This window comes from Vigna unguiculata, chromosome 1, assembly GCF_004118075.2.
Source record: "Vigna unguiculata cultivar IT97K-499-35 chromosome 1, ASM411807v1, whole genome shotgun sequence".
Taxonomy (NCBI): domain Eukaryota; kingdom Viridiplantae; phylum Streptophyta; class Magnoliopsida; order Fabales; family Fabaceae; genus Vigna; species Vigna unguiculata.
This window is the reverse complement of record NC_040279.1, coordinates 24233982-24256036: the sequence shown is the minus strand read 5'-3', so window position 1 is coordinate 24256036 and position 22055 is coordinate 24233982. Positions and strand designations below refer to the sequence as shown.

General features: G+C 30.1%; 2 protein-coding genes across 2 annotated transcripts; one reads left to right on the top strand and one right to left on the bottom strand.

Annotated features, from left to right (window-relative positions):
- Positions 1–5092: 5092 nt before the first annotated feature.
- LOC114175964 (GATA transcription factor 9-like) lies at positions 5093–6452 on the top strand. The gene is made up of 2 exons (XM_028060832.1): positions 5093–5401; positions 5659–6452. Exons 1-2 carry the CDS (start codon positions 5294–5296, stop codon positions 6343–6345), a joined length of 795 nt encoding a protein of 264 aa, XP_027916633.1. The 5' UTR covers positions 5093–5293; the 3' UTR covers positions 6346–6452.
- A 10664-nt stretch (positions 6453–17116) lies between these two features.
- LOC114193681 (glucan endo-1,3-beta-glucosidase 8) lies at positions 17117–20808 on the bottom strand. The gene is made up of 2 exons (XM_028083573.1): positions 19864–20808; positions 17117–18359 (listed from the first exon to the last, which is right to left on the bottom strand). The coding sequence occupies exons 1-2, from the start codon at positions 20190–20192 to the stop codon at positions 17255–17257; spliced, it is 1434 nt and encodes a 477-aa protein (XP_027939374.1). The 5' UTR covers positions 20193–20808; the 3' UTR covers positions 17117–17254.
- Between the last annotated feature and the right edge of the window lie 1247 nt (positions 20809–22055).

Here is a 22055-nt window from a genome sequence, read left to right as displayed (position 1 = left end):
CCCCTAAAATTTTAAATGTTTGCCCAGTAGGAGCTCCTCTTCTGGTACTGCACATGGTTCTCTGTTTGAATGAAGCAACTTGTGTTGATCTGCAAATGGCAAACACTATCATGCATTGGTTCAGTGAAATGGACCTAACACATGACAAGTATTTATGCCATTTACATATTTATGCAGTGGAGACAGGTTTTCTTATTGGCCAAAACCCAGATACATTTTTCCAAGTATTTTTGTATTGTTCTTCCATCGCAATTGAGGTTCAACTTGACAACAGTACAGTAAAGGTGGACATAAATTACAAGATAAAATAGTATTTTTTTTTTTTAATGGAAGTGTATTTAAGTTTGTCTTTTAATGTTAGTCTAATTATGTACTTTAGTGGTCAATGCAAATAAATGTTGAAACCTCCCACAGATACAAGAGCAGTATTGTTTAGAAATAAATAAGTTCTAAAACTATTTCCAAGATGAATAAAGGCTCTATACAAGTCTCCAGATATCAATTGTTGTTTTTGATTATTGATTATGGATTTTTTATATCATGAGACATGTAAAATGATCATTCGTATTAATTTAAATTTAACTTGTATTTTAGACTATGTAATGCACTTGAACAAAAAAAAAAATTAAATACTATTTTAATATATCAATTATATTTTAGATTTCATATAAGTAATTTATATTTGATACAACATTATTTTTAACCACGAATAATGACAGTATTGATGATTTAGTGTAAAAAAATGAGAAAGAGAAAGACTCCACTTTGTGCACAGAAGATTGATGTAAAAAAAGGAAAGGTGGGTTTGGTTTGGTATGGTTAGAATTAAACTGTGTGTGGGTTGGTGTAAAAGTGACGTGGATTTCAAAAACATAGCACATATCAAGGAAAAGATAAAAAGGAGGCATTTGAAAATTGTACATTTAATTTGAAGTTGATATAACTTTTTTTTTCAAATCCCATTAATAATTTTTTTCAAAAGATCCAACATTGGATTGAATTTGCATGTTATTCAAGTTTAAAAGGAAAAGGTTTTTGTACTTAGCCAAATCCTTGTGAGGGTGGCAATGGCTAAGATTTGTGATTAATTTATTGGAATAGTTTTGGTGTGAGCCCTAAAGTGATGAAATTATTGGTTGCGGTGCCCCTGAGTTGCACAGTGAAGAGTCATGATTCATAGGACCTCATCCATTCCCATATCCAATCAAACTAGGGAACAGTGTTCCCTTCATTATTTAGATGTGCCCTTTTTCTTCCATCTCAGGGCACTCATAGAGATGAAAGGCATGAGAGAGAGAATGTATCCAAGTCAAAGCATCACTTACTCAACACTTTTAATTGCAGTTGGATGGGTGTGTACCATGTGTATGTCTGGTCACTTGTTGTCACAGAAAACAAGGATTCATGCTTCATTTTCAAGCACTTGGGTGGGTGGTAGCTTAAGTGCCTACAACTTCAAACCAAACTCTCAGTATTTGTGGGTCCTCCTTCTCTTGTGACCATGACCAGGTTGCATGCATCATCAATCAATGCCTCATAATACAACATTGCCTATTATTCTGCTTCATTGCACATTCACCCCTTTCATTTCATTTAGACACCATGGCATGGGGAGCTTTTGTATGGGAAGTCAACAAAGCTTCATTCCTCATGTGCGATCCAAGTGACATCGATTGTTCCGTGCGAGAGAGGTCAAAGTGATATCAATTGTTCCGTGCCAGAGAGGTCAAGTGGGACGGGTCAAAATTGAATCGTGGTGTGTAAGTTGTTACACTCTTAAGTAAAAAAAGTTAAGTTCTGACTAATGACTATAACTTTTGACCTAGTAATAAATGTTTATTTCCAACCACGTGTTTTCTTCCGATCTTAAATTCATTAATATAAGATTATTATGATTTTAAGTCTTTTGAGATAATTATCTCGATAAGTATGCTGAGTTAATATTGTTAACATCAATTATTGTATATTAGATATTTCATCAAAGTTTTGTTTTAAAAATTGTTTCAAAAAATTAAGAAAACATATTTTAAATTTGAGAATAATTGAAGTATAAATTTAAATTTCACATTAGACAGTAGAAATAACAAAATTAAACACTATAAAAAAAACTCGTATATTTACTATTTTGAGATTTTAGTTATATATGTTTTTCTCTAATAAATCCGTCGAAAAGAGAAAAAAAAAAAAAGACCAATTCATTAATGTTGGTAACGGTTTATACTCTTATGTGATTAACAACAACAAAAACACAACTACAACAATTTAACTGAAAATTACTCGAGAAAAAAATATACCAAATGACTATTAAAATAAAAATGTCTACATTCCAATCACAAACCAATAAAGTTTTATATGTCTAATTCAACCAATTTCTTCATAATAAAAACAGAAATATAGATTAATGTACATATGTCAATTTTATTTTGAGCAACAAAAATTTATGAAGTTGAATTTTTTTAATATATTTACCAAATTTTTGGTTTATGATATAATGACAAAAAAAAAACATGTGAAAGCCGGTGATATGAGAGTTGAGAGGAATAAGGAGTATTGAAATTATTCATATTTTGTTATGTTACTCTCTAGGTTCTGTTTCAAGCTGCTGCTTTCAAAATCATTCATTTTCAATTAATTACTCATCCAACTCAGACCCACCATAGTTCATCATGCACATATTGGTGGTGGAATTTTATTTTGCTTTAATTCTTTAGTTTTCAAGCAATCAACAAGAAACCATATTGTAATTGAGTTTCACTTTCAAATTCAAATATGCATCCTTTCAAATTCAAATGTGAAACCATGACCTTTCTTTCTTTTATTTACTTCTCTAAAGTTAGTTTTTAGTTATTTATAATTTTACACATTACTTTTATATATATTATTGACAATAATACGTAGTAGATAAAAGTGTGAAAGTATAGTTTCATGAAACTAAAATTAAAGTGAAATTAAATATATAGTAGAGATGAATTGTTCAAATATTGATGGATGGGTAGTTATATAAAGTTGCACACATGTACATGTAAAATAAGAGTGACAAGTGAAAAAATAGCACTAGTGTAGGTTTTCAAATATTGAAACTTTTGACAACTACATCTAACATCTTTTTAAACAAATATATTAAAAAGCTTTATTTTTAAGTACAATCGGAACATTATTAGTATCTTTATGAAATTTATACAATAATAAATATAAAAATCAAATATGTTTTCTTCATAGTACTACAAATACATTATTATAACATGACATATTTTATTGATGTGATCTTCTTAACTCATTCATATGCATCTAACATATTCACATTAGAAATCGGTAGTAACGTTAATCTAGATAAAAAAAATTCACACACTTTAATTTTTTATTTATCAATTTCGTTTCTACAAAAAGCAATATACATTTCTTTCAATAACCAGACAACATTATTGGGAATCAAAGAAATTGACACAATGATGTTGGTTATTTACGAGTTCAGATTTTTTTTTTTGATTTTTTAATGTTGTTTTATGTTTTGTCTTCAAAATATATTAATGTTGATACTTTAAAACTTTTTAATATATTTTAAAATATCAAAATAAGTGTTTATCAGTATAGAAAAACATATGGGTTAATTTACACATTGATTAGTGAATCTTATTGAACATTTGAAGCTTAATTTAGTAAGATTGTTTGAGTTGGATAAAAACGGGGAAATTAAAGACTCAATGCAAGATATGGGTAAAAGCAATTCATAAATCACAATCCTGTGATTGCCTCCAATTCGAAGAAATTTGTTTGCAGCAAAAGTTGATGAAGAAAACGCCACTGATTTCGGTGAAATGTTTTACTTATATAAATTTAGAAGATAGAAATACATTTTTTTATAATTATATTATAAAATACAATTTTATTTTATTTTTGCATTTCAGCCATAATTTCATTTCTGGAAAATAAATTTATATTAGAAAAGTAAAACATAATTAGTTTAAATGTACAAGGTCAAATACATTTTCTTTTTTACATATTTAGATAACTTTTTCTTTTTCACAACATAATTTTACAAGAGAACCTCTTATAATTAGATAACCTTTTCTTAAAAAAAAATGCATTTAGCATTTATTTTTAAAATTACTCACTGAGCATTTAAATTATTCTACTTGATGACTTTTTCTCAAAAACTTTGAAGTTACTTGCGCTCCTAAACCCTTAAAGTCAAAATAATCAGTTATTTTGAATTTGAATTTGAATTTGAAATTCTTAACATCTATAATTTTCTCAAGAGAGAGAGAGTAAAGAGAAATGGTTATATTAAAAAAAATGTCCACCAATTAATTTACACACTTTACAAGATAATTTCGTTTTAACATTAATTTGCACCTTCACTATATAACTAACTAAAAAGCTATAACTGTGTCACATTAACAAAATTTCATAAAGTGGATAAGTAATTAGATTCTTAGTAACACGAATGTAAGACTTACTTTGTAATATATGTACGAAAATTTGGACCAACAATTTTGAAAGACTAAATAATATATTTGAAGTTTTAATTTTGATGCAAAATTATTAGAGTTTATATCGATAAAGTTTACCTTCCCTCCCTGTGATAGGACCACAAAATTGAAGGCACCAAAACTTGGCAAAAGTTAAAAGATTTTGGAAGAATCTGAATGTTAAAACATTTAAAATGAATCTGAAACTGGCAGAAACAGTCTGTGCCCTGCTCTCTTGGACTCTTCCAATGCATCTTTTGAGATGTTTACAAACCAAAACTGAAACAGGGGCATCTAATAGTTACCTCTCTCTCTGCACTCTTAATATTATTATTTTACCCTCAAAACTAAACCAATTTTTCCAAAAACAAATTACCAACTTTATTTTCCTTGATGCTGAAAGAAAAAAGAAAAAAAAAAAACATCGTGGTTTATTCTATTTGCATGCCAAAGGAAGAAAAAGGCAGGGGAACAAACAACAGAAGAGGAAAATAAGAAAGGTAAGCAACGAATATAGAAATAAGTTAATGGTGTTTTGGGGTAAACAAGGTTAACGTGAGATGAGAGATGGTGATTGGTTTTTTGTCTGCATAAGATAGTGATGTGAGCTTTCACAGTGATAATTTTGATTTGTTCTCTTTTTGCTTTTAACCTTTTATCTGCCGACAAAAAACCAAGGCCCGTATTAATAAAGGGTACCCTCAGACAAAGCTTGAGTTCTCTTCTAACTTGGAACACCAATTTTGGCTCTCTCTATTTCCTCTCTTTCGCTCCCTCTCTCATTGCTTCAAAATTACACACTCTTGAGTCTTACCCTCATCAACATGAATATGTGCCAAAATGTATCAGTTACCACTGAACGCCACCAAGATCAGGTCTTTGCCCCTTCTTGCTCAAGCAGCCTTGATGACCTCTTCTCTGCACAGAACACGGTCAGTTGGTCACTTTAATGTTGCCTTGTTTTTTTTTTTTTTGTTTTTTTTTATCCTTATCTTTTTCTACTTTTGAGACTGTTCTAGCTTAATTTACCTCGACCCTCGTAGTTATTTGCAACATGGTTTGAGAAAGTGTTTGCTTTATTTTGGCTGACTAATTCTTTACCAGGTTGTAGCTTTAGTGTTATACCATGGTTTGTTTCTGATATATGTTGTTGTTGTTGTTCTTACTATGTTGGACGAAACATGTGTAGGAGGTGGATGTTGAGTTGGAGTGGCTTTCAGAGTTTGTTGAGGACTGTTTTTCAAGCCCCCCAAGCTTTGTGTTGGGAGGTGGTGGGACTAAGAGTACAAGCATAAGCATAAGCACAAGCAGCAGCAACCCTTGTTGTTCAGGCACATTGAAGAGACCCCAACAACAGAATGAGTCTCCTTTGCAAAGTTTTTCTGTGCCTGGGAAGGCCAGAAGCAAAAGGAAAAGGCTTTCAGCCCCAAGAAGGAAGGACCCTTTGAGCATATGGTCACAGCATTTGAACCCCCAGAATGAAGCCTTGAGTTGTGACCCTCCTCTCCTGAAACAGGCTTATTGGTTGGCTGACAGTGAACTCATGATGCCTAAGCCAAAGGAGGAGAAAGAAGTGAGTGAAGTGGTGGAGAAGAGCAAGGAAAGTTTTGGGGAGTGTGAGGTTGAAGGTAGTAGCAGTGGTGAACAAGCAGCAGCAATGGCTAGGAGATGCAGCCATTGCCTGGCTCAGAGGACCCCACAGTGGAGGGCAGGACCATTAGGTCCTAAGACACTTTGCAATGCATGTGGAGTTAGGTACAAGTCTGGTAGGTTGCTACCAGAGTATAGACCAGCCAAGAGTCCTACTTTTGTTAGCTACTTGCACTCCAATTCCCACAAGAAAGTCATGGAGATGAGGATGACTCAACACCACTAGCCCTTTATTTTTATGTAAAAATCAAACTTCAAATGTTAGGAACAAACTATTTCCAAACACTGTTATCATTTATCATATCTCATCATACCTTTCAATCTTCTTAACAACAACACATTCTTCACTGTTAAACCAAATTCTTTACACAAAGGGAATTAATGCAGAAGTGAAGATGAACCTTTGGTTTCAGGTCTTAACCTGCAGTAGATATTCTGTGAACTCTGCATTTGTGTTATGTTATCTGTGTTAAGACTGTGATATGCAGAAGCAAAAAAGCGTGTGATTAGTGAGTGATTTGCACAGCACTTCCTTGACTTTGCCCTTCTTTCCCATTTTGCTTTGGTCATTTTTTAGCTTTGAATATTTCTTTAAAAGAACAAAGACGTGAAATTTGTTCCAATTGGTATCGTATTCTGTCAGTATAAGCATGTGGGAGTGGTCTTGATTTATTTATTTATACTATGCAGTTGGCATGCACCAGCACAGAGAGAAGATAAGGTCATTTCATCCATTACGAAATATGCACATGCATGTGACTTTCAAATTCTTAAACCTAAACAAAATCCTCAAATTTCTTTATTCTATTCTTCTGCTTACTGTGATTTGATTCCATTTCTAGAAATGGGGCATGTATGAGAAACAACTTCAAGAAATTCTTCTCCTTCTTTACCCTCCAATCCTTTTTATTCGATGCTGCTCCCAGGAGTAACTTCAACCTGCAAAATCATGCCACAACCAAGGTTTGGAATAGTTTATAAATCAAATTGGTAATTATATAACACAGTTCCCTGTGAAAACTTTCTCTTTCCAAAATTTTAGTCAAAGAAAATCAATTTCAAGAATGATTTTTAACTTGTATTTAAATGATGTAATTTAAGAGAATAATTTGTTTAGTTAATGAATTTAGAATTATTTGGAATGAAATAGCTTGTTTGGGTCAGAAAATTAAAAAAAAAATTAAAAGTATTTGAAATAATTAAAATCATAAAAATTTAAATTTATTGAATAAAAAAGAGAGAAGAAAGTGAAACTTCAAAGCCAGTAATGCATTTTAAAATATGAAATTCTTAAATATTATTTAAATTTTGAAATTTGAATAATATTTTTATAAAGTTTAATTTGTAAATTTTATATTTTAAAATAAATATTATCTTAAAAAATTCAAATACTTCAATGTAAAGATGCTATAAAAATCACACTTTGATAATATTTTTATCTAATTATTCAAAATAGGTTACCCTTAATATGAAATTTTTTATTCCTATAATTTAAAGTCTTAAATTTTTATATTATGTAGCATCTTTCAAAATTCAGGTTTTAAACGTATAACTTATTAGGTAATTTTTGCAATATAGATGTACAAAATAGAATTATAAATAGATAATTGCTATTTGGATTATTTCATTAAAAAATAAGACTATTTTTGTGAGGATTTTGAAAAAATAAATTAAGACATTTGTTTAACCAGCATAGCCTTAGTTATTGTACAAGATTGTTAGATTATCATTTACAATATTAGTTAGCAATGTCACATCACAAAATTGACCCTAGAGATGTTACAGTATTTTTTTGGTCAGAGAAGTGCCTTATTTCTTGGCTTAAATGGTGAAATTTTGGGACACTAAATAGTTGTTAATTTAAATTTTTAATAAAGTCAATTTGATGACATCACTAAATTTATTAATTTTAATACTTTATTCAATAGTTTACTCTGACTTTAGCCTTTTAATTAATTTGAATTTTGAACTAACAATCTGACAATAAGTAACAAGTTGAAACTTAAATTATGCAAATAAAAGATAAAATTTAAATAAAATTGAAGTTGTCAAAAGTTCAAAAGTCAAATCGAAATAATTCATCAGCTATTAATGAAACAGGACAAGAATATTCAAATATTATTTGGGAAAAATAACTTTATAACTTCATAAATAAATGCCCATGTCTCATGTATTATTACAATGTTTGAAAGTATTGAAATGTTTAAATAGATGTCTAAGATGAATAAAGTGTTGAGTATCATGTTAAATATTTATATTAACAAAGAAAAAAAAAGTCAAAATATACCTAAGATGTGGATCAATTTTAAGATGGACAAACAATTAAAATGTGAGATGTCATTAAAACTAATATTTATTTAATCAACCAAAATATATTATACAAGCACTACAATAGCACAAAATATAAACAACAATGATAAAAATAATTTGATCAAACAAAAGTAATTAAAAAATATTTTTTAATCAGCCGAGAATATTATATAAAGTACTAATATAGCACAAAATACAAATCTTGATAAGAATAATTTGATAAAAAAAATAATCAAGAAATTATCAGTAGCAAATACATCATATAGAAAAAATAGATTTAACTTCTGTAAGTTTGAATCATTGTTTGCTAATTCATACGATTTAGGGAATGTAAATAAATAAAAATAATTTTTAACACACTATACAAGTATTTAACAATTTTATGTAGATTCTTGGATTAATAAAATCGTAATATGCGTTTCTTTATACTTAAATGAAAATACCTTGCAGAAAATTTTATGTCAACTTATAAATATTTGCATGTTATTATTTTAATCCTTAGGTCTCACCATCATAACACCGAAATGAGATTATCTTAAAGGCATATACAAGTTTTTATTGAGGTTTAAATCTTAGTGTTGTGCACAAGACACTCATGTTTGATGTATCTAATATTTTGCACAAGTGAAAAACAAGTATTAAAAGAAATCTAACTCAACACAAGACACTTTGGTGAAAAATGATGACTTTGAAGAGTTGACAAAATTTTAAATTATATTTCTTAAAGTCTCAAAAGAATATGTAAGAAAGAACACTTGAGAAGGAAATTACTCACACATCTTATAATGATCACAAAACATTTTAAAGGAACAAGTTGACTAGGACCACATATCAAAGATAATTTTGACATAGTGCACCAACAATTACACCTTATATCATCAAAATTTAACATCTCATATTTTAGTAGTATAAAATTAATAAAATAAAATATTTTATAATAATATTCAAAAGTAAATTAAAATATATATATTAATACAATTTTTTAAGAGTTTAGATTATAAAAATATATTATTTATACAACAATGTCTATCGTAGCATTTTGTTCAAAGAATATAATATTAAAATATAGTTAATGTATATATTCTTATTAATTTCTTTATTAAAAAATAACATATCCCTTAAAAGAAATGTTTGATTCATGAGATAATTAAATTAAATTTTTAAATTGCATTGGTGATTAAAAGAGCATTTATTAACGTTTTTTTTATTTATGCAATGATTGAGTAATATCAACAAGTTGAATATAAAATAACCAATTGGTTAATAATATAATCACTCAATTTAATTTTTTGCCATTCATTCTAATCATATTATTAAAAATATATGGATTAATTTGGTGGAGAGGTATAGATGAATAACTCTTTGCAATGTGTGTTTCTTAAGTAAGTGTAATATGGTAATGTTATAATGTATCATTTTTTGTTAATTTATGTAAAATTATATTTTTTATAATTTTCTTAGTTTTGTAAAAAATATGAATTCACAATGTGTCATGTATACATTTTATTATGTAAATCATTATCTTAAACATCATTAACGCAAATCGACAAAAGATCGAAATCATATTGAAATTAAAAAAAAAAATGAAGAGAACATATTGGACTAAAAAGTTTGAGAAAACAAAAAACACTGATTACATATTGAAATAAAAAAAAATGAAGAGAACATATTGGACTAAAAAATTTGAGAAAACAAAAACACACAAGAATCAAAATTGTATAGTCTTTATTAAAATTTGATGAAAATAAAAATGAATATTAAAATTTTAAATTCAAACTTGTTGAAGTTTGTGAAAGAGTATTAATTGATGTTTGGAAAAAGAAGTCATGATAATTATTATATGACTCAATTAAATTTTTAAAGTATTTTATCTTTTGACAAATTTGAATTAAGTTATACTAAAAATTTGTTATATTAAGTGTTTAAAATATATATTTGTTTATTAATTACCATGTCATTTAGTTTATTGTTGACAATATGATGTGGTTGTAATTTCTATTTCTTATCTTCAACATGTTGATCAACTCACATATTTCCACTATAATATTTTCTAACTTACAGGTCACCTTGTTCTTGGAAAAGGAAAAAACAAGTTGAAAAATATTAGAGAAAAAGGAAAATCGACGGATTAATTAAATTTCATTAACGACAAAATTAAACGAGCCGTTATTCAAACAAAAGTAAAAAATATTTTAAACATAAACTCACTTAAAAATATTTAAATTTATAGTATATTTTAAATTTAATAAAATCGTATTTTAAAATGAAATATTTTTAAATTGTAAATACTTCTCCTAGGTTTTGGAAAGGAGCCATTAAGACCTTTATTAGGGGTCCTTCATCAAAGTCCCTGAAAGTGGGCCTAGATAATTAAATTAAAACAATACTAAAATTAAAAAACGATGGTTAGATAACGAGGTAACATTACACTTGCAATAAATTTATAGTTTGGGCTTATTCATAACTATGTTTACATTAATGTGTATATATTGGGTTGTACAAAAGAAAACGTCTTGCACTTTTGCTAATTGAAATTCACTTTTTGAGGAAACTATGCCAATTATTAATCCCAATAATTGCATCAATATTTCAATTCTAAAGTTAGCCACAGTATGTGGAGACTTATATTCATATTCCATACACAGGTAATATATTTTTTTTTTTGGTTATTATCTACTTATAATCTATTGTATATACAAATTTTTTATTTTATAATAATTATTTTAAAACTGAAGGGATCATACTTTCTTCGTTGATAATATATTTTTTTACAGTCACATTATATAGAAATTAAACTTATTCAAATCTCATCCAATAAATTTAGCATATTCATTTAATAAATAGGTGAGGTTTAATTTCATATTAGATTAACTTATGTAAATAGATCAAATCGTGTTTTATAGACATAAGAAATACGTATATAATTTTTCTCATTCTATATATGTATTTAAAGTTGTTCAAATGAATATTAATATCTTTATAACTCAAAAGAAACATATAGGTAAAATTTTGAAGAAATTTAATTCAAAATCAATTTTCACTCTAGTTAAAGAAGAATGAAAGCAAAGGAAAAAAAAAGTGAATGCAACTCAATACAAAAGTTTTATATTAATAGCACCGGTGCGAACCTTTCTTGATAACAAAAATAATTGGCTTGAAAATAAAAAACAAGAAAAAAAAAAAATCTAAGGTGCATTTCTCCTAGGTGCGATATCATGGTTTTAAGAAAAACAACTAATTGTTGTATTCAACCGTGAAAGCATAACATAGTTCTCCTAAAATGATAGCATGACGAACAATTTTAAAAGTACCCAAAGCAAAATATTTCCATAAAAGCATTTTGCAAAAGTTTATAATATTGAGTAAAAATCTTATTTTTCATAAGTTATTCAAAACACATAGATATAAAGTCTCAAAATATATGAAAACTGATAACTGAAAAAATATAAATTAATTATTTTTGCACTGATACAGATAATCTTACAAAATCGCTAAAGATTTTTCTACAAGTAGAAAAAATTATTTGAAATGATACAAACTTGAGAGATAACATTAGTTAAAATTAAAGCAACCAATAAGAGTTATTTTGACTTGTTGGTGAAAGCAGTTTAAGGAAGAAAGATAATGTTTTATTTAATAATGATATGTTTTAAATAGAGATTTTGTAATACTAGGGTTAGGTCTAAGTGTAAGTTTAAAGTCCCATATTTGTCTAGAAATCAGAAAGTAGAACATTATACAAGAATAAAGACTTATAAACTCATTGCCTAAGGTTTTGGGTTGAGAGTGGTGTCAATGCCTTATGTGGTTGAGCTTAGGTCTCGTTGATATTGTATCTCCCCAGTGAAACTCTCTCTATAGACCTAACAAGTAGTCCACTAACAAATTGTAACTGAAATAACATAATAACTTCCTAAACAATAATCACTAACATAACTGGAAAATAACTAAGTAATTTAAAAAAGTAATTTCCTAAATATTTGGCCGGAAAACAAAAACTGTCATGATCGATAAGTCCAAACTTCTCTCTTAGTGACACTCAAACTTCTTTCTTAGAAGTGTTTTGGTGAAGATATGTGACAATTTTCAATCTTTAGTCTTGCAGTACTTCAAGCACACAACACCATCTCTCAGTACATCTCTGAGGAAAAAATAAAGGAAAAATAAATTGATACTAAAATGCTTTGTCTTCCCATGAAAAAAAATGAAATTTTTTGAGATGGTAATGGTTGTCTGGTTGTCCACCATTACTTATGTAGTCATCTCTTGCTCCAAGTGCAAATCAATTAATATTTTTCTAAGCCATATAAGGCTTGATTTACAACTGTTGTGGCTACTATGAATTCAGCTTCAACGGTTGATTGTGCAACAATTTCTTGTTTTCTTGAACTCCAAGAAAATATTCCCAATCCAAAACTCAAGCAATAGCCTGAGGTGCTTTTCATGTCATCTAAAGATCTTCCCCAATCACTGTTTGAGTAACCTTGCAACTTGAATCATGTGATCGATTGAATGCCATAATTTAAAGTCCCCTTGACATATCTCAACACCCTCTTTACTGCTTTCAAATGAGAATCTTTGGGTCAATTAAAAAATCTTGAAAGTACACCTATTGCATACAATATATTGAGTCTTGTTATTGTGAGATACATTAAGCAACGAATTAAGCTTTTGTAGAGTGCATTCTCCGTTTATTCTGAAACATCATTTCTACATAACTTCTCCTTTTGACACATAGGAGTGTTCATACTTTTACGGTTTGCATGCTAAATTTCTCTAGGATCTCCTATATATACTTCTTTTGACTAATAAAAATTCCACCATTCGTTTGCTTAACTTCTATACCAAGAAAAAATGACATTTCTCCTAAGTTTGTCATCTCAAAAACTTGCAGAACATCATCCTTAAACTGCTGAATAAGTTCATAATTGCTGCCAATAACTAGGAGATAATCAACATACAAAGAAATCACAACAAAATTAGCTTGGTTATCTTTGATGTATATAGTGTATTCACTAAGACTTTTAACAAAGCCTAGTTTAGTTAAGAATTCATCAATTCTTCTGTACTAGGCTCTTGGGGCCTGTTTCAAACTATACAAGCCTTCTTCAATAGATAAACTTTGTCTTCATGTCCTCTCACCAAGAACCCTCGTGTTGTTCAACAAGGATTTCTTCCTCTAGAAATCCATTTAAAAAGGCTGAGTTGACATCAAGGTTGTACATTTTCCATCCCTTTTGTGTTGCAATAACTAGCAACATCCTGATAGTATCTTGCCTTGCAACCGGTGCAAACGTATCAAAGTAATCTACAATAGAAATTTGAGCATGCCCTTTCATGATTAACCTTGTTTTATACTTGTTGATTGAACCATCCGCATTCAACTTTGTTTTAAGCACTCATTTCATTCCTATGAATTTCCTGTTTTCAGACCTTTCAACAAGCTCCGAAGTTTGATTTTTTTTTTTCGATCATGGAAAGTTCCTCCTGCATTGCATCCATCCATTTGGGATCCTTCATTACTTCACCATATCTTGTTGATTCTAAGACTGCTACATTACATTTGTCATAGATATCTAAAAGTAATCTAGTACCTCTTACAGGTGCATCATCTACTCCATTACAAGTACACATCCTTACTTATAAGATTTTTTCTTGTGGAAGATTGAAAAACTCTGTAAGCCTTGGATATTGAACTATATTGCACAAACATCCCAGGTTCAACTTTCTTGTCTAGTTTGTCTCTCTTAATTTGTGGCACATAAGTGAAACACAAGCATCCAAACCTCAAATGGAGTCTTCCTATCAACTACTTTGGTAGGAAGTCTATTTAACAAAAATATTATCGTGTTTGCTGCCTCTACCCAATATTCCTTTGGTAGTCATTTCTCATGAAGCATACATCTCATGGAACATAACTAAGTAATTTAATAAAATAATTCCCTAAAAACTTGACCAAATAGCAGGAAACAAAAACACTACAAGAAAACTTCTACATAGTAACAAATTCTAGTGACCAATAATGATTAGTAACTATAGTAACCAATTTATATACTAATTTACAAAACTAACAATTATTGGTTACTAAAATAGTCACTATTATGAATAAAAAATTATAATTGGTTACCGAAATTGGTCTTTAAAATTAGCTACCATGGTTTTGGCTATCAAAAGAAATTAGTCACTAAAAATTAGTTACCTAGATTTTAGCTATTAAAATTACTTAGTTTCAAAATTGGTCACTAATTAATTAGTGACCAATTATAATTTTTTATTTATAATAATAACTATTTTATTAACCAATAATTTTTAAATTTATAAATTGGTATATAAATTAATCATTATAGTGACTGATTATTTTTATAGTTTAAAATTAGTTTTTAATTGAGGGTTTTCTTGTAGTGAATATTAAATAAATATCTGATGCACATTAATGCACACTTACGCAAATATTCAACATGACTTTAAGATATAACATTCCTTGTTAATTTTGAAATGTAGTGTACACTAATTTTATTTCTTTTAACATTAAGAATGTAATTTTATTGATATTTTATTTTTAAATTTTGCCCATAAAAAAGACAATAACGTGTTGTATTTGAAAATCAATATGGTAATATCAATCAGCTGCATTCATTAGTGAGTGAATTTTATCGGTCCTTTTTCTTTTATTCTATTGTGTGGTTTCTAATTTTGTTCCACGGTTTTTCTAGCTAAAATGATTTCATAGTAAATAAAATAAACATTTGAGTTCAAAAGAATTCACGCTCTCATTTACAAGTTTCAAAATGACTCAAAGATTAAAAGAATTCACATTTTAAAATCACTATCTCACATAACAAGCCTAAGATATATATATATATATATATATATATATATATATATATATATATATATATATATATATTTTGTTCATTCACAAACTTGAGAATCGAATACTTTCATGGGTAACATTTGTTGGCTTTTTTTTTCTTTTCTCATAATCTTTAATGTTAATTTAAACTGTTGTTTCTGTCGAAATATTCGATAGATTCTCATGATTCCTTGTTCCAAATCCAAGCCGACATTGGTTTGACAGATCACACATCAGACACCATAAACCATGCACCTGACTCCTCAGAGTACTAGATTGCAGCAACCGTATAAAGACATGAACTTGTTGGAGATTGAAGCCACTATTATGATTTAAAAAGATACCCATCCACCTTGAAACGATTGATAACACTGTTACTACCGTTATTAATCCATCAAATTCTCACTAATCCCAAAATTTAAATTTGAAATCTGAGGTTGAGTCAAAGGTGGAATAGCTGATTATGAGGCTATTTCTTGTGTCTGTGTCCAATGCATAATAGGTACAAAAGTTAACAACTTTAACCCACGCCACAGTGCACATGATGGAATATGAGCATGTCACCAACACCAAGCAGAATGACCCTGTCTTAGAGCTGTAAAGAATATGAATTATTGAAAAGATGTTTTAATGGCCTCTAATTATTAGTAACAAAAGTCAAAAGAAAAATGAAGACTGAAAAATGAAAATGCAGCTATCACTTTATCAGGAATAATAACAGCTAGGTAGGTTTAAATATGCAGCAGACTTAGGTGGTGCTACATGTATCAATGTACTACTAGTCCTTTCTTTTACCAATTTTCCTTTGAATTTGTTGACATAATTAAAAAAAAAAAGTGTTTGTATATGATATTATGTTTGATTTTTTTTTTTGTTTAAACTTTTTAAACTTTCTGCAGCTCCACCTATCTTCACCCAGTATGGGGGTACATAATCAGTGCTATTTTATGACATAGATCACATCAACCAAATACCCCAATGGAGCTTGGTAGGTGTTGGAGGATGCATTCATAATTGAGACTTGAAAGCAACCTCTGCCAATGAGTTTCAATTTCTTTGTCTGCCTCCTCAAAACCAATATGGTCCCACCATAATACGATCACATGAAAGGAGAAAGATGAACAGGTAGCTAAATACAATTTGATTCCAAAAAGTACAGGGAACTGGACATGCATTTTTTTCATTGTGTGAATGTGTGTGATCAGATTTGGCCCAATTCAAATATAACGGCTACAAGAGCAGTAATAAAATAGTGAAATCAAGCTTTTCAATTATCTTCCCATATATTTAGTTTTATAAGCTGCACATTAATTTGATTTTAAATCTAAAATTTCATAGAGTACTGTTTAAAACCATTCAAGAAAGGAATATTTGCATCTTTAAGATAAAAGACTATTCTGAATATTTGCTTACAGAAACACATCAAGTTACAATCACGAGATAACTTCAACTTTCATTTCTGAAAACTTCAGAACTCTGTTTAATGTTAAAACTTGCATATGATTACACATTTGGTCCCAGTGGCATGCTCCCTCTTTTGTGTCGGCATTCACCTAATCCATGACCTTGCTTTTCGCTGGTTCACCTAATCCATGACCTTGCTTTTCGCTGGTTTCGATCCTTATCATAGATATACTTGAAAGGTGGAGTATGTTTTTATATAATTATATATATATTCAAATGAAATAGTTTTCTTTCTATTAACCAATGCAAACGTTCAAAGTTAACATGTCAACAGTGAAGCTAAGCTGAGATTTCTTAAATAAAATTTCACATTTTAAATCTTTGTATAGAAAAAATAAATAAGAATATCCCACATGCATAACTTGACTGCTATCGGAGCTCAATCTGTGAATAGTTTTATTAAAAGAATCTGTAAATTAATGATAAAAATAGTAGGCAGAGTATCTCTCCAAGAAACAATAAAGCCATAAATAAAAAATAGCACCTCTAATGTATGTACAAAGAAATCCTACCAAAACAGGATCATGAATAAAGTAGTAAACAAGAAAGCAACCAGTGAGGGAATCAAAGAAGAGGCCGAAGAAGCAGCTATCTGAACGATAAAATTGCATGTGGGTGTTGAGATATTGTCCGTAGTAATTTTGGCCAAACCTTGAAAATTGCAGGCCATTGGGTTCTGATTCTGCACCTGGAAGTACATGTTAAAGGCATAAGAGGCATTGCCATTAGCATCAAGGTTGTTGCAAGAGGATCCGTATCCAAGTGCAGTGCAATCTCCAAAGGTGCAAGCATAGTTGATGTTTTCTGGAAGGTTGGACAGATCCTTAGCATCAGGATTAAACATGCACCACCTGGGAGCAAGGTACTTCACATTCTGTGCACCTATCAGAAATTTGATTTGGTTCTGTCCAGAAAGGTCCATTGGAAACTTGGGTTGTCCATCATATTTGAATATTCCCCAGTGGCGTTCAAAGTTTCCTGGTGCAATGCTCTTGGCATCCTCATCAATGAGTCCAAAAAGATAAACTTCAATGTGTCCTGGGCGGCGCGGCGTGCCTCTATTGCTTGCAAGCCTTGGCAGAAGGCCATTATAGAACCTCGTAGCATACCCAACATTGGCATTCTTGTCTCCTTCTGTTGGCCATCCTACTTCTCCCACCAAAATAGGCATCTCTCCAAACCCCACTGATTTCAGAGCAGCAACCAAAGTATCAAAATTTGCATCAAACACATTGGTGTATGGAGTACCATTATCGTTTACCGGATTGTCTACACCGTCAAAGAAGGCGTAGTTCAAAGGAAAATCATCGTTTCCATAGAGACTTAAGAAGGGGTAAATGTTGACGGTAAATGGTGCATCATTCTTGCTGAGAAACTGCACTATCTGGGTCATGAGACCACTGATATCAGGCCTGAATATTCCTGCAGATGGAACAGGATTGTTATCTGGAGACTGATACACATCTGCATTCAAGGGTACTGTTGCCTTCACTGTGTCTCCAAGGCCTGCTTCGTTAAGGGCATTTTGAATGTTCTGCAGAGCAGGAAAGGTGATGTTCAAGAATGAATTGTTGTAGGATTTCAGAAATGGCTCGTTCCCAACTGCTACATACCTACAAAAGAATATGTAAAGATTAATGCATAGTCCTACATTTCAATGTCAATAAGGAAATCAAGAAAAGTTTTGGCAGGGAAAGAAAGTATAAATTTCATTGCAAATTACTGTTTCGCAAATCAAAAATTGACAGAATGGCTTTAACACCAGATGACAGTATTTAATGTTTTCTACTACAGATGGCTGTGACATTTGGTAAGATTACTTGGCAAATCAATTATTCGAGAGTTTGAGCAATTCAATGATTAAAGAATGACAAAATTAGTCCCAAAAATATTTTACATGTTTGCTGAAGAATGACAAAAATTAGCATTCAAGAGGAGTTGAGATAAACAATATTGAATTTCCATCCAACAAAGCATAACATGTGGCGTTTAATAATATAATAAGAAACCTTTTGCATCTAAGAGAAATGTTGAAAAGATTCCATTATTTAGACCCTAAACTTCTAGCCCCTTTAATTTTATTTAAACTTCTCGTTAACCAATGCAGAACTGCAAGTCACAGCACCAACAAACATACCCTAAAAATATAATTTATCCTTGTTCTGTTTGCGATTATGTTATGTCTAAACTTGAAATCATTTTTTTTAATGCATGCACACATAATAGACATAAACACAAAATATTCCCTTCCCCAAAAATGCTACATGCTCATACCAGAAACTCCTCACATCCATTGGTTACTTGCACATATCAATGGGAATTAAGATGGATGCTAAGGTAATGTACAAGTCATCCTATATGGGAATTTTGACACTTTTATATCTCTTCCCTCAAACATTCCGCTGATATCACCTTCTAGAATGGCATAATGATTCTTAGAACAAATACCCTTCTCCTATGCCACAACAAAGTTGCAAAGGACTTCTCATGCACCACTACCAAAAAAGGAATCTAATTCTGGGGGATCGCCCTATACACAGAACTTCCCTGATAAAAAGAAAAGACAACTTTTGGGTTCACTTTTGAAAGATTCCTTTCACACATTTCCAGGGTTGGTCCCTAAACTGAATAATAATAATAATATTACGTATTTCTTACACTTTTGAATGATTATTTATTATTATTATTATCGTCAGGTGGATTGCCATCACCAGTAACAAACGCTCCTAATGTGAATGATAGAAGATTTTTCCTAAGCATGCCATCATTGAGCAACATCAATGACAGAATTAAAAGAAGTAGGGCGAACATAAATTCACCAAGAAGTCTAAAACAGAGAATCAAGGACTTGAAATCAAATGCACTTGTTTAAAATGCTCAGATAAACCAACAAGTAACAACCACATCATATACCAAATAACCTCTAAACTTCATTCGAAAACAAAGTAAGAAAGGAAAAACAAATTCTATACAATAGCAACAACCAAGTTTAAACCTAAGATTGGTGCAAACTACACACCCTAATGGATTTAAGGAAGGCCAAATTACACAATAGAATTAGAACAATAACAATTGAAGCAGTTAACTGAAATTGAAAAAAGAGAATAGAAAACTCACTTGATATTAACACCCCCATTGAAGTTGTAACGCGTGACGTTTTTCTTAACCCACTGTTTGGCCCTGCCATAGTCATTCATCTCAGCAAGCTGGATATTAGGGATAGCCACCATGACTTCAATCCCAGTCCCAGCCAAGGCACTCATGGTCGAATCATCTGCATCAAAAAGCTTCACCTTCTGAATCCCATTGTCCTTCAACATCTGAACCACTGTTTCTGGCGGTAACTTGTGTGTTGCTTGGGTTCCCCAATTCACACCAATCCCTTCCCCACACCAACACATCACCCCCACCACCAACACCCATCTCAAAATCCAGTTTTTTTCCATTGCAAGGGCGACAAAAACTTTTCCTCTCAAAATAATATCAAGATTTTCCAGCTAAAATTAAACCAAACACAAGAAAGAGGAAAAGCAAAAATGTGTATGTAAATGGTTAACAAAACACAAACGGAAACTCTCTCTTGTTCCTATATGGAGAGTGGGGGCAGCAGAAAGCAACCGTTTCTGAAAGTGGGGATAGAAAAGTAAGCGAAAATTTCACAACTTTTTCACAGACGAAATCACGATCAATGAGACGGTGATAGACCTAATAATGGGGTGAAAGATCAAACCGGAGTAAATAAATCGAAAAAAAAAGAAAAAAAGACAACCAAGAGAGAAACAGCACAACAAATCACAATTAACAAAATCTTGACATAAGAATCAACAAAAATAGCTTATTCTTGTTTTCTCTCGTTGTCTCTTATTGGTTTGTTCCTTCTGACAGAGAGAAACAGATAAGGCAGAGAATGTGAGGTCCTGGAACCCAGATGAACAAAACCAAACCAGTTTCTCTAAAATGTTGTTAGAGAGAGAGAGGGAAAAGGTTGATTGAGTGAGAAGAACTCTGGAACTTGTGAAAGGGAAAGTGGGGTAGTGGGAAATGACAGAGCCAAATTCCCGCACGCTTTTTAATAACTATTATTGTTGTGGGGGCTACCTTAACCGCTGTTCTAGATAGCTATAACGGCTATCACTTGAGAAGTTAAAAGAAGATTTGAAGAGTAAAGAAGAAGCAATTAGAGTGTGAAGGAGAAAAGGTATCATAATGATCATAATAATGAAATTTAAGACCCTGAAAATACGAGTTTCTGTTATTGACGAGAATGACTAAGCCTTTAGGTTGAAGAAAGGATCAAAATATTGTCATTGGTAATGCTTAAAGGTCATTGTAAAAATTTTATTTTTCTATTAGGGTTTAGGTCTTTATAAGACATCAAGTCACAGTGCATTAGTAAGAAATGAGTTCTCAATCAAGTAGGATATATTGAAAATTTAAAAGATTATTTTGGTATGTAAAGAAAGTTTCGATGGAAAACTCTGTAAATTTTTTGGAGGTATGTTATGATATATAAGATTTTGTTCAAATATTTATGATTAATTTTTTCACTTAGATTTTGCACTGAAAAATTTTATGGATTTATAAGATTTAAAAAGTTCTATAATTTTTTAGTCAAAATGTTACTAGGTATTTATTTGAACAAAATAAATGTTGCACTAACCCGTGTGTGTATATATATTAATTAGATTCAAAATAATGTAATTTAAATAATTATATATTAAAATTAAAAAATATATTTACTTTATATATATATATATATATATATATATATATATATATATATATATATATATATATATATATAACGTTTACATATTATTTTATACTGTTATGAGCAATTAAATGAGAAGTTACAAACTGACAAGTTTTTTATTTTTAATATATTTTGAATTTTGAAAGTCTTAATGTTTATTTTAATCTTCTTAACCAAAATGTTAAATATATTAGGACATCTGATACTTGTTAAGTCACATGAGATAGTATTGTGAAGACATTAATCGGAAAAGCTTCACTCATAAATTTATTAAAAATTAAAAAGTTATGAAAGATTCATTAAATATTAAAAAAATTAACATTCATGGTAAGTGTACTTTATTTAATCACAGAATTTTCGCCATAAAATGTACTTGTGAGTTTAAGAAAATTGTATACTTTTAAAACAGTTTATAACATTTATAACGTCTAAAAAGTTAAAAAGAAGAAGAAGAAAGTGTTAAAGTGTATTAAAAAGAGTGTGATGTGAGATTTGAAAAATGAATATTATGCGGTGAATTTGTAAAAAAGTGATAATAGCGTGAAAGAAGTTTCAC